Here is a 14,918-nt window from a genome sequence, read left to right as displayed (position 1 = left end):
AAATATATGTGAAAACAAGAGAAAGGAATAATAAGTGATGGCATAATGTTTTACTGAATCACTCTAAGCACACAGCCTTGGGAAGAAAAATGTAATTTCTGTGTTAACTTCAGCAGATGGACGCAGCGGCGTGGGGTGTATGGGACCAAACCCCAGGCTTGGGGGTGGCCACAGCGCGAAAAGCCCGGTCGTTCCTGAGCAAACGCCAAGGGTCAGCCTAAAGCATTGACTACGGTGAGACCAAATATCTCCCACCTCACCATCATCTGATTTCAACATCTAAACAAGCCCGGTGCACTGTTTACGTGACATCTCGAGGAATTTAACACCCAGCCACAAGGTAGAAAAGCCTATTCCTCGCTTTCAAATTCCTCATTTCCTCCCTTTATTTCTTTGGTCTAGCTCAAAAATCTCCGAAGGAAAGAGGATTTGATTGTTTGTTTGTTTTTATTGTTCCAGGCTGTAAAGTGTCGACAGGCTCCACAATTTCCATTGCCATGCTCTAATGAAAGAAACCCAGGCAGCGCTCTCCGTGGAAGAGAAGTGCTAACAGAATATGTTTGCACTCTTGATTTTTTTTGTTTGAAGGCTCCGGGGAGCATCCAGGCACTTTTAATTCCTCACCATGCCAAAACATCCTTCCTGGATCAAGAGTGATGGATTCTGACCGAGTCCAAGCAGCCGAACGGACTACGGAGCTGTGTGATTTTAATATAATTGAACTACAAAAGGCTATGTTTAAAGTAACACTAAGACTAGCTTAAACCCACCAAAGCAAGGAAAATCAGAGTTAAGGCTCTAAATCTGCTCTAAGCTCACAGCTTTGTGTGTCTTTCCCTCTCCCCATCGCCTTTCTGCAGAGCACAGCGAGCAGCAGCTTGGATTTTCAGCACAAATTTTGAAGCATCCTTCCTTTGTGAGTCAGACAGTTAACGCTGATTTAAAAATAAACAAACTACTTAATGTGCCTTTTTCAAATACTGTTGGTTTTTGGGCTCTAAAAAAAAAAAAAAAACCCGTACCCTGAGCCTAACAAGCAAGAAACACAGTGGTTTGGCCAAGACCCTGGAATGTCCTTCCTGGTGCACTGGGTTAGCCGCAGCCCGGGGGATTCCTGCACGGCTCCCTGGGCAGTGCCTGCCCAACAACCCATGTCTGAGCACGTGTCCATGGCCATTCGCACGAAGATGCATCGGAGTGGAGAAAAAAATGCCTCTATCTATCATCCATGATGGGTCCCCAACATGGAGCACCTTTCCCGATGAGTACTCTGCGTAGGCTGAGCACCACCAGAGGTGCAGGGTGCCTGGAAGAGCACACCCATGCTTCGGAGTCCAGCCTGACCTTTAGGAGGTTCTAACACAGCTTGCAAACCATCTCTTGCTACTTCTTAGAGGTGTCATAACTGCTCTGAGGCAGCTTTTAGTCAAGGTTCAAATGGTTTCCAGAAAAGAGAAAGGACCTTGCTCTGATGTTACCAACAGGGGTTAAAATGGATGGTGCTAACATCAAGGCAAAAGGATTAGGTGATATTAAGAGCATGAAATAAGGCAAAAAAGGCCCCTCATTAAACATCTGCAGGGTTTTGTTTGTTAATTTTGGTTGGGTTTTTTTTATTATTTTTTTTAAGTCATTCCCTCCATCTTATCTTTCTATTTCTTCACCTCTTCCAAGTTTCCTAGGGCAAAAAACGGGGTGGGAGACAGCTGGATGGAGACACCTGAATACCTTGACTAATGGAAATCAAAATGGCATTTGAAGCACAAGAGGTGACATAGAAACAGAATCATAGAATCATAGAGTTGTTAAGGTTGGAAAGGACCTCTGAGATCATTGAGCCGAACCTATTAACCTAACTGCCTGGTCTACCTCTAACCATGGTGCTAAGCACCACATCCACACGTTTTTTTGAGTACTTCCAGGGACTGTGATTGCACCCCTGCCCTGGGCAGCCTGGGCCAGGGCCTGACAGCCCTTTGGGGGAAGAAGTTTTTCCCAATACCCAACCCAACCCTGCCCTGGCGCAGCTTGAGGCCGTTCCCTCTCGTCCCATCGCTTGTTCCTGGGGAGCAGAGACCGACCCCCCCGGCTCCAGCCTCCTTTCAGGCCGTTGCAGAGAGCGATGAGGGCTCCCCTCAGCCTCCTCTTCTCCAGGCTGAGCCCCCCCAGCTCCCCCAGCCGCTCCTCCCCAGCCTTGTGCTCCAGCCCCTGCCCCAGCCTCGCTGCCCTGCTCTGGCCACGCTCCAGCCCCTCCATGGCCGCCTTGGGGTGCGGGGCCCAGCGCTGAGCACAGCATTCGAGGGGCGGCCTCACCAGTGCCCAGCACAGGGGCACCATCACCTCCCTGCTCCTGCTGGCCACACCGTTCCTGACACAAGCCAGGGTGCCACTGGCCCTCTTGGCCACCTGGGCACCCTGCTGGCTCGTGTCCAGCGGCTGTCGACCAGCACCCCCAGGCCCTTTCCCGCCGGGCAGCTCCCAGCCGCTCCTCCCCACGCCTGCAGCGGTGCCTGGGGTTGCTGTGCCCCCAGGGCAGGACCCGGCCCTGAGCCTTGCTGACCCTCACACAGTTGGTCTTGGCCCAAAATAGCTCCCACATCTTCACGGGATCTCCAGATGTTGAGAGCCTTGGGCCCACCTTGTTCACAGGTGGAACAGGTACCATGTCCTCACCATAGCAGGTTTCTAACCTGAGCTGAAGGGTATGGCCAGCTCCACCTTCCAAAGAGCAGACGACTCATACGAGTGTACGAAATTCATAAGGTTTTAAATGGGACTTAATAAATCTATAACTTTACACAAACTGTTACTTTCCACCAAGCGATTACAGCAAACATTTTCAAAGGTAATTTAATTCCAAATATGGATTTAGAAAACAAATTCAGGCATTTCTTGAGAAAGTCTTCTTTTTGTTACCAAAATTATTGTATTACCCCATGCAGGTAACTTTTGAGAGGAAACTCAGCATGGTGCTGGAGTAGCCCAGACACCACTGAGGTCCACCATAAATTAACGCCAGACTACAGCTTTGAAATTGGTTTCCCCAGGCAATCCAGCATTTAGAAAAACCAGCATAATTTGGGTCTATGGAAGTAGAGAGGTGTGACAGAGGATGAAGGCGATAATATCTCCACTTCTGGGAAGCTGATGTGGCTATGGCTTCTGGATGCCTAGAAAAGCATCTATCACATTCACGGGTGTTAGGAAATAAAATACCATTTAATTGGCAGTAATGTGTTCGGCTGTAAGTCAGATGCATTTGGCCTGCCTTTTCTGGTCTCCATCATCTGTTTAGACTCTTCAGGTCTTCGTGTTTGCACAAGATCCAGCAAAATGGGCAGTTATTAGTTGGCCTGGAGGCACTACCGTAATGAACATGATTAATAACGGTGGATGCATTATCCAAAAGATACCAATCAGTGGAAGGAACTCGGAGAGGAGCAACAAAAGTAATTAACAGCCTGGAGATACGATCTTAACAGCAAAACCCTGTATTTAAGGGTAATGATAAAACTAGCTCAAACCCATCATTGCTGGGTAATTAGGAATTAAGGCTGCAACTGGAACATGTGTCTTCACACCTCTTGTTTCCTTAGCGCACAAGAAGATGACATTTGCAATGAAAGATTGATAGAATTCAACATTTCGCTTGACACCACTTGGGAGGCAGCGGCGGGCAGGGCAGGCAGGACCGCTCTCGAGAGCCAGCGAAGGGCTTCAGATCGCTGAGTTGGAGAGGAGAATGTGGCAGAGGCCACGTAGCAACGGTTAAATAATTAAAGCAAGCGCTATTAAGCAAGGACAGAATACAGGGTAAACACAGGAGTAAAGGGATGCAGTTAAAAGGAGAGGAGAGAATGCAAGTGAAGTGAGATATAAAATGTAAATGTTGTCTTCCTATGGTAAAAGTCCCCTTGCGAAGGGCATTAAACACTAAAGATGACCAGAAACCAAAACGTGTAAGAGTGCTTCTCAAGAAAAATAGTGTATAGATCCCCCGTGCTGCAGCCTTTGGCCAGAGCAGCGCAACGGGCGCTTGGGAGAACCAGCCGAGCTGCGAGGCCGAAGATGGGCAAGGCAGTGGGCATGGGGGATGGCAGTCTACAGAACAATTTGGAGGTGGAAGATAGCAACTGGCAAGGAAGCAGATGAGCTGAAACCCATGAGTCACCCTTTCATCTCTGCCTTACTGCATCCAATGATTAACGCGGCGGCTACTCTGTCTGCAACTTCTCTTATGACAGAAACCTGTGCTTCAAAGATGCAAGCAAGTACATGTGAAGAGGAGACATCTCGCCGAGACAGTTAACTTAATCAATCCTCCCTCTAATACGATTTTCAACTTCTGTTGCATCTACCAGCAAAACAAGCGGGGGAAAAATAAGCCAAACCAGTTTCACATCTAACGAGCCTCTCTCCACGCCACTGCACACTCATGGCACTGGCACGGGCTCAGGACTGGCTCCGAGGCTCACCCAACGTCTTGTTTTCACACTGCTCCTCAGATATCTTATTAGACTTTGCAGGGCAGGGAAACTACATTTAACTGCAAAATACAAAAACAAGTTAAAAAAACCAGCGCAGGGCTCCCTGCCTGGTGGGAACGAACGTGCATGCTGTTCTGGATGCTGCCTCGGAGCTCTTGGAGGGACTGTCTCCACCTTCCTACCATCGAACTGCCTCAGGTAACAGAGCAGAGAGGTGGCCAGAGCCTTGCAGTGTCATGTCAAGGCACAGACCCATGGGGCCTTGGCCCTTCAGCCCAAATTTGCAAGGGCTTCCCCTCGGGCACCATGCCCAGGGCTGGGTATGGAAGCCCTGGACCACATGGCAGCAGTAGGAGACAGGGCTACATCTCACTTGATACAGGCTGACCTTGCACAAGTCCAAGCCTCCAAGTGCCTTTAAAGCAGCCAACAACCAAGTCAGATGGAGTTTTAAGAACCTTATTCACCATCTGATGTTTGGATAAGAAGCTAAGCTGGATATCCACCAACGCCAGCATTACTGTATCTCTCAACGCAACCTTGCAGTTTGCTGTTCCCTACAACGGAGCAGGTGGTTCCTTAAAACCAAGCATAGAAGCAAGAAATCCAGGTTTCCCCATGGGTCTCTCTCAAGGTTGAGTCTAAGGGATGAGTTCAAACTGCAACTTTTATGCTCTATCTTGGCTCATATTTTCAGAAAAACCTGTAGGGCTGTTATACCTTTGAAGCCCACCAACCCAATATGGCCAAAATGGGCCAGAAGGTTCAGGAGTCATTGGGGGAAATTAAGATGGACACAAAGACAGAACAACTGCACATTTCATATGGCTAAAAGCTCCTGCCTAACTTTGTATTTCATCTTCCAAATGAAAAAAACCCCTCCAGTAACTATGCGAGCAATGCAGAAGAGATAGAAAACCTGTATGAAGGGAAGAACAGGGCACAGAGCAGGGATGGAAGGGAATTGCGCTCCTGAGGGGAACGCTCTTTTATTAAGCATCTCTATCAGAGGTAATAGGGAAAAATTAATGCATTAGAGGGAGACCTCTCATTACCCAGCTGGACGGCATCCAACACAAACCCACAATAACCACAACTGGCTTTCAAACACAGTAAAAAGACGCACAAAAGGTTTGCTATTGGCCAAGCGGTAAGCAGAACTGTTCCACACCCAACCCAAGCTTGCCTGTCTTAACCTCACTGATGGGCTTTGAAAAGCTGATGCTCAAATTCATAAGCACTGTCAAGTTACAACCATAAAGTAAAACAGAAAAATGACGGAGCAGAAGAGTGGAACCTCCCTGTCCTCATCCCTTGCCCGTCCGCGTACCTCCAACAAGACGGGCTCCTGCCTGCCTTTCTCTAAATCCCCCTCGACGCTGAAGTTTGCACTTGCAGAGGAAATTCAACACACAGATTTACAATTTGCTGGACAGACGGAGAGGCCTAGAGTAAGGAGCTCTAATCCATGGAGGACATTCTCTCGCTAGAGCCCAGAGTGAAATTCTTCAAGTGCTGGAGACAGATTTTCCTTGGCAGGCGGCCACGAGTGTCGATCTGGCTTCTAGGAGAGATCAGCATGGCTGTGGATTGCAGCGACTTCACAGACAAACATAAAACCTTCCCCTTCAACTAACTTTCTTATAATAAACCCATGAAAATGAAAAGCTAAAACATTTCCAGCTGGCCAGAAGCTGCGGAGGGAACAGTGAACTTAGTGCATGTGCAGGCTTGGGGCTGATTTGAAAGCTCCTGGAGATCTTCGGTGGTACTTGGACATTCAATGGTATTTGGACAGAAGCGCCTAAGTCACTTTTGAAAGATGCAGAAGACTAAATTATTTAGGCGCCTTTCATATTTTAGCAAGGTTGTTTATGGAACTATATTTATTTCAGATTTCTAACATATAGCACTGAGTGCGTAAGAGTGTGTAAGTTTAAACTTTAAGGGGAAAAAGTAACTATTGCTTCCTTGTAAAGCCTTAAATATTTGAGTATCGCTGTCAGACCCTTGTTATAAAAGGGCTCTTACAGAAGGATTTGAGATGTGACTCGATCTACTTTATCACTTCATTAAAGGTATTTATGGATTTAGAATTGTCCCAGGATGGGAAGAAAAGTCCCTTTTTAAATTACTGTCTGCTCAGAATAGCAATTTTGATTCTCTGGGCTTGACTCCTTTCCTCTTTACCATACGGTGATGGAATTGCTCCCAGTTTCCTTGAGTGCAAGGGGAAAATCAGGCTTTCGATGTACAGAGGGATCTTAGACTTGAGTCCGCTGCACTGAACAAGGCGGAGCTCTGGTGCTCCTAGGTAGCGACATTTTCACAGGGCTTATTTTCCACTACAAGGATCTGTATTCAAGACACAAACCAAATCACTACATTTTTCTACCATTTTATAGTACTAAGACTTAATTTTGGTCATTCCCTTCATCTTAATCATTCCACATTACTTTGAAAATTTTCTGTCATCTACAATTGCTCTGTAATAGCTGGTATTGAAATATATTGGGAAGGGAGGGGGAAATCTCTTTATCTCCCTAATGACTTGATGCATTTTTTGCCCAGTCACTTTTCCTCCCTACATAACCGAGCCGGACCTCTTCTGCCTGCTCGTGCAAAGCCACACTGACCGGACAGCTCCAAGGTAAGTATAAACCCGCCTGAAATATAAACCTGGAATTACTTTTAACATTTTGAGAAGCTTGTCTGGATTTCAGGTTGGAAACACCCTTTCACCAGCTATGCCGGTGTTCCTTCCCGGGCGAAGGAGAACAGCCAGAAACACAAACACTTTCAGGTGGTATCTTTTTCCCTGTTCATAACTTTAAGTCAATATTGTGTTAACATTTAGCAGCTTAAAAGAGAAAGAATGCAATGTCCAAAAAGAACAAATTAAAAACAAGTTGAAGAACAAATTAAAGAGCTCTCTTTGCTGTACCTTCGTCCATCCACCCTTCCAGCTATCCCCTGCTCCCCGGCCCTGCAGCTGGAGCTGCAGTCCACCAAGGACCACAGCAGTGGGAGCGCTGGAGTTGTGGTGGCCCCGGAGCAGCCCCCGGAGCTTCACACAGATGAGCGTGGTGACACATTACATGGCACGGGATTATGTCATTGACAGGATCAAGGGAGCCGGGAACTATCTCATCTTTGCGCGTTATTGCTAATCTCAGGAAGCCCGTGACGGGTGGATTCTTCTCTACTTGGAGCAATGAGATGTCGTCCATTATCTGTACCATGCTTGGCATCAACAAGCATCCCTGTTATCCAGATCTAGGACCGCCTGCCCTCACCCACAACTCAACAGGCCAGAGCATCTCCCCTTCCCCCTCGCAACATTCAGAAAAGCTATTATTTTTAAATGCGAGGGAAAAAGTTGGGACTACCTTCCAAAACAAAGAAGAAAATGCCATGTACAAAGAAGACCATTTGACAGAGGAGGAAGAATTGCCGAGGGCTACTGTTCGGCTTTCACCTCACCCAAGCTGAATTCATTTGGCTGCGTTCTGCACTTATGAACCGTACAAACATTTCACTGCTAATGCACTGGCTCAGAGCAGCTGAACCTCACCGAGCATTTTTAAGGCATTTCATTCTTCAAACAGCCACAGCTTTCCTCTTCAAAATCCCTGCATTCAACTCTTCGTGCTTGGAAAAGGACCAAAGCCTCTACATTTCCTTACACCCAGGAGATTGCGAGCGCGTTGCGTACTGCAGTCAATAAAGTGCCAAGAAGCTAATGAAGATAAAAGTGTCAACACATGGCAGTGATAACACACACCTTTCCTGTGCAGTTATTTTGACCATTTTGCAAACAAATTTGGCAGGTACTCGCCAGCCCAAGTCCGAAAAGCAAACCCGCGGCATCTCAACGTTATTAAACTTATGGCTGCTCCGCAGAAATGTCATGGGTTGACAGATTGCTCCCTGCACATCAATTGGATTCGGAGAAGTTCTCAAACCCTTACGGGTTAAAAGTGGCTCCAGCATGAATCAGAGTCCCAGTGGTAAGGAGATCATCGATACAAGGGATTATGCAGATTTAAGAAATACCCTCGGCACCCGAAAGTTTTCAGAATGCAAACTACGTCAACCCTGAAAACAAGAGGCACTGCATCATGATGGCAGGAGGGACAAAGCCAGGGGGGTTTAACAGACAAAAAAAGATTGTTTTAATAGGAGAGAAGCATCAGTCATTGAGTCTTACTTCATTCAGACTTTCTATCCAACCCATCCATCTTCAGTGCCAAGAGATGACAGGACCACCTCACTTTTTCCCCCCAGCCTAGTATATCAATAATGCCCATTTCTACCCCAAACAAATGACTCATTGGAACGGCCCTTTTCCCTAAATTGGCTTGCCAAGCCCCACAAATGCCTCAGTACCTGCTATGGTCAACTTGGCTCTAACGGGGCCCCCTCGAGAGGTGGGCACCGATGGGTGGAGCCTTCCCCAATCATCTTCCCCAACAGCCACTTTGTCATTCATGGCTGGGGACCATCTGCGGAAGAGGGGACCGGGGAGGGGGGAGCCGAGCCAAAGACGGACACAAACGGGCGCGCACACACTCGTACCCTCCCCACACAAGCCCGAATGCAAATTCCTTCGCCCTCGCAAAACGCCTCTGCGGGCATTATCTGTGAACAAAAGTCCCCGAGGCGGGCGGTCTCTGCATCACTGCTCTCTCTGTTAGCACCACCTGCTTGGCGTCAGCCGGGAGAGTCGCCGAGTTATCTTTTTGCCGCGTCTGCAGAAGCCAACGGGAGCACAATGGACCCCATCGGCCAGGGTCAGGCATGGCTTTCTTTCTCGCCCCCGTACCACCAGCCCTTTTCACCTCCACCATCTCCAGGACCCCGGAGCGCTCAATAAGGAGGTGGCTTCAAGCGCAGGGAGGAGGAGGGAGGGGGAAAATATAGGTCTCTGGCGTAAATCGCCGACGCCGTTTCCCCTCCTCTCTCTTTCCTTAAGACCTGATGGTCTTCAGTCACACATCTTAAAAGAAAAACAAAAAACAAAAACACAAAGACTTACTTGTCTCAAGTCGATGAAGGCCAACTGCAGCGTGTCCCCTTGGAACCCAGGCACTGGGCCGGATCTGGCAAACTCTGTGGGAAAGAAAAGAGGATAAAAAGCGCCTTTAACTAACCATGGACAGGGAGATTGGCAGACGGATGACAGGGAAGACAAGAGAGGCTGGGGGAGAGGAGGACCGCGCTTCTAAGGAGTCATGTCTCCCTCCCTTCAGCGTCTTTGTTCGCCCTTCAAAATTCGTGTCATCAAAACACCATTAATTCCACCGTCCTGACAGCAAGGAAACTGTACTAATTCGACCTGAAATTTATTCCCATGAGCCGTACTGGGCTTCAGAGTATTTGTTTTGTGAATGGACAAACAACTTGCCGAGAAGAAAGGGGGGGATGGGGGTGGAAAAGTTTTTCCTCTCAACACAATAAAATCTTCAGCTGTGAAACTCTTTTCAGTTCCGAAAGCTATTTATATTTTAGGGCGCTGAAGGAATTTTCTAATTTCACGCCTGTCACTGGGGGCCATAAGCATTCATCAAAAAAATATGCCCAGCCGCATCATTAATTATTCGGCAGCAGATTATTTGCATTATCGGGTATGGCGTGCTACTGCCAGTGTACAGTCATCCCAAATGGGAAGAATCGCGGCCATTATGTGGCATATTTATTTATGTTGGATGAAGACATCTGACAACTGAATAACATTGGCTTCTAAAGCAAAGAGAATATTTCCAAGGCCACATTTACCTCCTTCCAGTGTAATCTGGCCAAAATTTCATACTTAAGTCATTTATTTTTCTTCTAATCTACTGTTTAAACCAAGTCTGAAACCACTGAGGGGGGACTTGAACGAATCCACATTAGAGGACCTTAGCTCTTCCATGCCATTTAACAGCTTTTACTTGGTAGCGCTCATGAAGCCAAGGACTGCACGTATTCAAGTGCGTCTTTTGAAGATACGCCTGAGGTTGATCTTGCCTAACTTCATTTTCACCTTCTTTAGCTACAGAAGTAACAGCTTTATCTCTGCTCTCCGCGCAACTTTTCATCACCAAGGGGACCTAATTTGTGAAGCCACAACTCAACGTCATGAAAGACTCAAGAGGGAGCTTCTGCCTTTGGCTGCATTTTGTTGCTCCTGCAGGCACTGAAGATGCTGCACGCTGGAACGAAATGTTTTCTTGAGATGCAATCGAGCGTGATGGCAGACAGGAAGAAGGGAGGGAAAATCTACACCAACCTACGGATGTTTAAGTTATGTATGGCCCATTATCGCCCAACAATTCTGGTTGATACCATACAAGAACCCTCAAAACAGCTCCCGCAGCTCCACACAGCTGAGGACTAAGGATGGCTCGGCAATAGGGAAGGAGGATTTTGCCTTCTGTCTCCATGACTGCACAGAGGTACTAAAGGACAAAGCCTGTCTTGTCCTTAAACGCTAAGCAGAGTCATTTCATGCCAGATGGTCTTCTCTTTGAATGCTTCTCCTTCCAAAAGTTATCTCATTTTCAAGGAGATGCCACAAAAGAAGGAAAACAAATCATCACAGCCCTATTTTTAAGGGCTTCCTATAGCAGCCCAGTCATACGGGCAGTCCCCGTGGCCCTAAGGAGAACAGCCTAATGAATCAGACATCAGGATTCAGCCCTGTTCCTCAGCTGCCTTATTTCTGGAAACCAGAGCAGGGTTATTTGTCAGCTTTCTTGCTCCACCTTCCATTAAAATCTTGGGATGGAGAACATCCTTCAATACAGACACAGGTACCTCCAGGGGCACAGCGGACACTCTTCAGACATCCGCGGCTTTGTTTTTTAATATTTTCAGATGCCAGAAGAGCTCCAAGATTGAAACGATCACTCATCTTTGCAGTGATCACTCCAGTGACAACTGCTGCAGGACAATAGCAAACACGGCTGTAAAACCATTACTTTTATCCAATGTTACTACTAGAAACGAATAATAAAAAATGAAAAGAGAAAGTATGTACGTGACTGTTCACATGTAGATTTTGGATAGGAAAAGCGTAAGTCAAAGCCAGGAGAAACCATCCATCGTTGTGCCTATGGACTTTGCCACTTTTGCACAGGACGGGACTGGACAGAGACAGGAGCTACTCAGCTTCCAGCCAGTTTCACTGACCAATGCTGCAATATTCAGGCTGCAAATAATCCAAAGAGAGCTTATATTTAACCCTCAAAAACTGTTTTAATTAATTCTAACTGTAAAGGCATTTTAATGTACGTTTGCTATAAAATTTGACTGTAGCTTGCCTGTGCCAGCACACACACGCAAGGGAGGACTAACACGAGCTTTCTGACTCTGATCTGCGAGGGATAAATCATCTTTACACATTCGCTGTACACCCCACTGTCTCATCTGGAAAAATTATCCCAAAAGCCACATCAATCCTAAAACACCCCCACTTTGGAAAAGCACGTACCTGAGAAGCTAAACACTTTGAGATGCGAGAAACAGCGTTTGAGCATCCTCTCGAGGGAGGAAACCGCCCTGGGCGGCTCAGTGTCGCAGACGTCGAGGTACCCAAGAAAGTGGCTGAACCGCTACGTCCTACCCTCTAAGGATGGGGTCCCATCATGTTACTAATTATATTTGGAGAAACACTGGAAAACAGAAACCCTGAAAGGACTGCAATGAAAGAAAATTTCTATTTTGGATTTAAGGGCTTCGCAGCTGCTAGGAATCTATTAAGAAGCACACATGGAGTTGTGAAATTTAAGATCTTTCCGAAAGCATGAATTTCAAATCCTCATGAGAAAATGCCTGCGACTGGGTCTTGAATGTTTTCACAAGACTCGTGAATTTATCACGACTGTCATCTGCTCATGAGCAACCCAAGACGGATTTCATCCCAAGACGTGGTTGCTCGTCAGCAGCTCACCTTTGGCTGTCTCTTACCAAGGAACCGTATGGGAGGAAGGCTGGGAGAGTTATGGAGCGACACTGCCCTTTACCACTGCCCATTACAACAACGGTAGCACAGTGAACCAACGGTTGCTTGAACAGTAATTCTCATCAAAAGAACCGATTGGAGTCCCTCCTGCATTAACAACGCACTTGACATTCAAGCAGTGAAATGGCGTATGAGATCATATTATTCGTATTACAGAAGAAATGAGAGCAAGAATACGGCTCAGACGCTAGCAGAAAGCGCTACAGCACTTGGCTGAAAGGAGCCCGCAGAGGAATGAATGCAATGCTTCACCCCACGGTTGTTATAAAAATAGCCGTACCTTCTGTAATCGTAGGTCACATTTTACATACCAATGCCACAAACTTATTTTGAAGGAGGAATGAACAAAGTCTTAAAGAAAAAAAGAAACAAAGAAGAGAACGGAGCTTTAGAGGAAAGACACAGCCAGTTCTTCTTGGTTTTAATCTCTTCAACCAGATTTCAGGATAATTTTCTCGGAACAACCAAGCACAGTGCTGGCCTCAGTACTGTCGGATCCGTTTATTGTACCGTCTCCACTACCAAGGCAAGTGGCAAACATAGCAAGCCACCTACAGTACAGCCCCTTGAGCAGAAAATCACAAGAGAATAGAGCAGATCAGTATGCGGCTGTTTGTACAAAGCATTTAGCCAGGCTAAAGGTTTGAGAGACTTGTGTTCAGGCCAAAAAAGTAATGTCTTTGCAAGGTCTACAGGCTTGGGCCACCCAGGGCAGGTCACAGGGGGACTCTAACCTCTCTTCCAAAACATTTCAGCGATGAAAGAATCAAGGAACAGGAACCGTTAAGCCCTTTACAATGAACAAAGAATAAAGAGTTCAAACGCACACCAGAAAAGAGACATCCACTGTAAATTAATTATACAGAACGGGGGAATCTCTTTTTGTATACTGTGGACGGCTACGCACACAGGGACAGTCTTACACGTACTGTGCGGTTCAAATAAACACAGCTGGCAACTTCATTCCCCAGAAACATCATTTTGAGGGTAAGATCTTCTCTAATTACACGACACTGCCAGAATTCATGACGGCAGACCTGCGGGACCGAGGCTACAGCAGCTCCTGGTTAGGGAAACCTGGACAACCCTCTCGCAGTTGCATCAGTCACGAACAGGATTTTGTATTTGAGGAAACAACCATCTCAGTATTCCTCAATGACGAATGTAGGTCTCGGAGTCACCTTCCTTAGACAAACCCTTGGAAGACTATCTTAGAAAAGATAAGCGACAGGACCTCTTGCACCTTACCCAGAGGCACAAAATGACACCTTGAGGATACTCAAGCTGAAGAACAAATCTCTGCATGGACTCTGGAGAAGCTCGCAAGGGATAGAAGATGAGAAATGATGGGTAGGAACTGAGGCAAGAGGAACAGAGAGAAGATCCCAATTTCCATACTGAGCTTATATTTCACCCACACCATTCCCACGCAGCCCTGCTTTGAAGCTGTTCCCCATTATAGGCCAAATTATCAAAGCTCATCCCCATCTGGGGAACTCCAGAGAGCTGCGGGGAGAGGGAGGAGTTATCCAAAACACACTGAACTGGGTCAGATTAAATAAAAATGTCTACCCCTCTCCGTCATTTGTTCCTCCAATGGAAAAAAGATGAGCCTGAAGTCCCGTTATTGCGTAGAAACGAGTTGTCCCAGGGGCTGTGATGGTCTGCTGACAGGGCTGAGGAGCACCCACAGCCCCAGAGAGGAACTCCTCACTGCTGGACCACCAGATGTCTTCAAGTAGAAGAAAAAGAAGCTCTTCAGATGAAATTGTTAGAGATACGTGCCAAGAAAATTGGTCCTTGCCAATCCGTAGGACAGGTCTATGGAATCAAGTTACAGATCTATACAGGTGCCCAAACTCATAACCCAAGATGTACGATGGATGCCTCTTAGCAGATGTGAAGTTCTCAGCTCCATTAAAATACTAGGAAAAGTGGAATGTACGCATCTCACCATTAGCTCACTCGAGCTGCAAAGGTTCACAAGCATCAAGAGTGTGTGTCCATGATGGGTGGGGAAGGCAAGGTGGGTGCAGAGATGAGGAACTGTGCGCTCTTCAACTTGCTTAAACAAAATTAGGTGTGGACAGAGGCATCTTCTCTTCCTAGAGTTGCAAAGGACTGTAAGGATGGGTAAATAAATATCAGTGGGTATTCTGGTAACAAAGGAGAACACAGGAAGTTGTGGGAGATGGAGGATATCCAAAATGTTGTAGCAGACAGCAGAGGTTGGAGAGGTTGGAGACAAGAGGACAGGAGAGGCTGAGATGACACTGTGGGATTAGCAAGAGATTTACAAAGGAGACAGAAGAGAAGGAAAACAGAGAGAGAAATACTAAAGCTAAAACGCTGAAGGAAACTAGGTGATGGATTATAGGACAGATGAAGGGTGAATCAAAGTCAAAAATGAGCTGATGGCTAGAGAT

The 14,918-nt window shown here is 46.7% G+C and overlaps 1 protein-coding gene across 2 annotated transcripts in view; it reads right to left on the bottom strand.

Moving 5' to 3' along the window:
• The window catches only part of EXOC6B (exocyst complex component 6B), a 304,900-nt gene that overhangs the window by 60,419 nt on the left and 229,563 nt on the right, over positions 1 to 14,918 (bottom strand). For both annotated transcript variants that reach the window (XM_082315216.1, XM_082315217.1), the window contains exon 20: positions 9,526 to 9,599. In XM_082315216.1, the coding sequence (XP_082171342.1) occupies positions 9,526 to 9,599 (74 nt within the window). The remainder of the gene's footprint in view (positions 1 to 9,525; positions 9,600 to 14,918) is intronic.

Source organism: Platalea leucorodia, assembly GCF_965183815.1.
Source record: "Platalea leucorodia genome assembly, chromosome: 6".
NCBI lineage: Eukaryota > Metazoa > Chordata > Aves > Pelecaniformes > Threskiornithidae > Platalea > Platalea leucorodia.
This window is presented reverse-complemented; position numbering and strand designations above follow the sequence as displayed.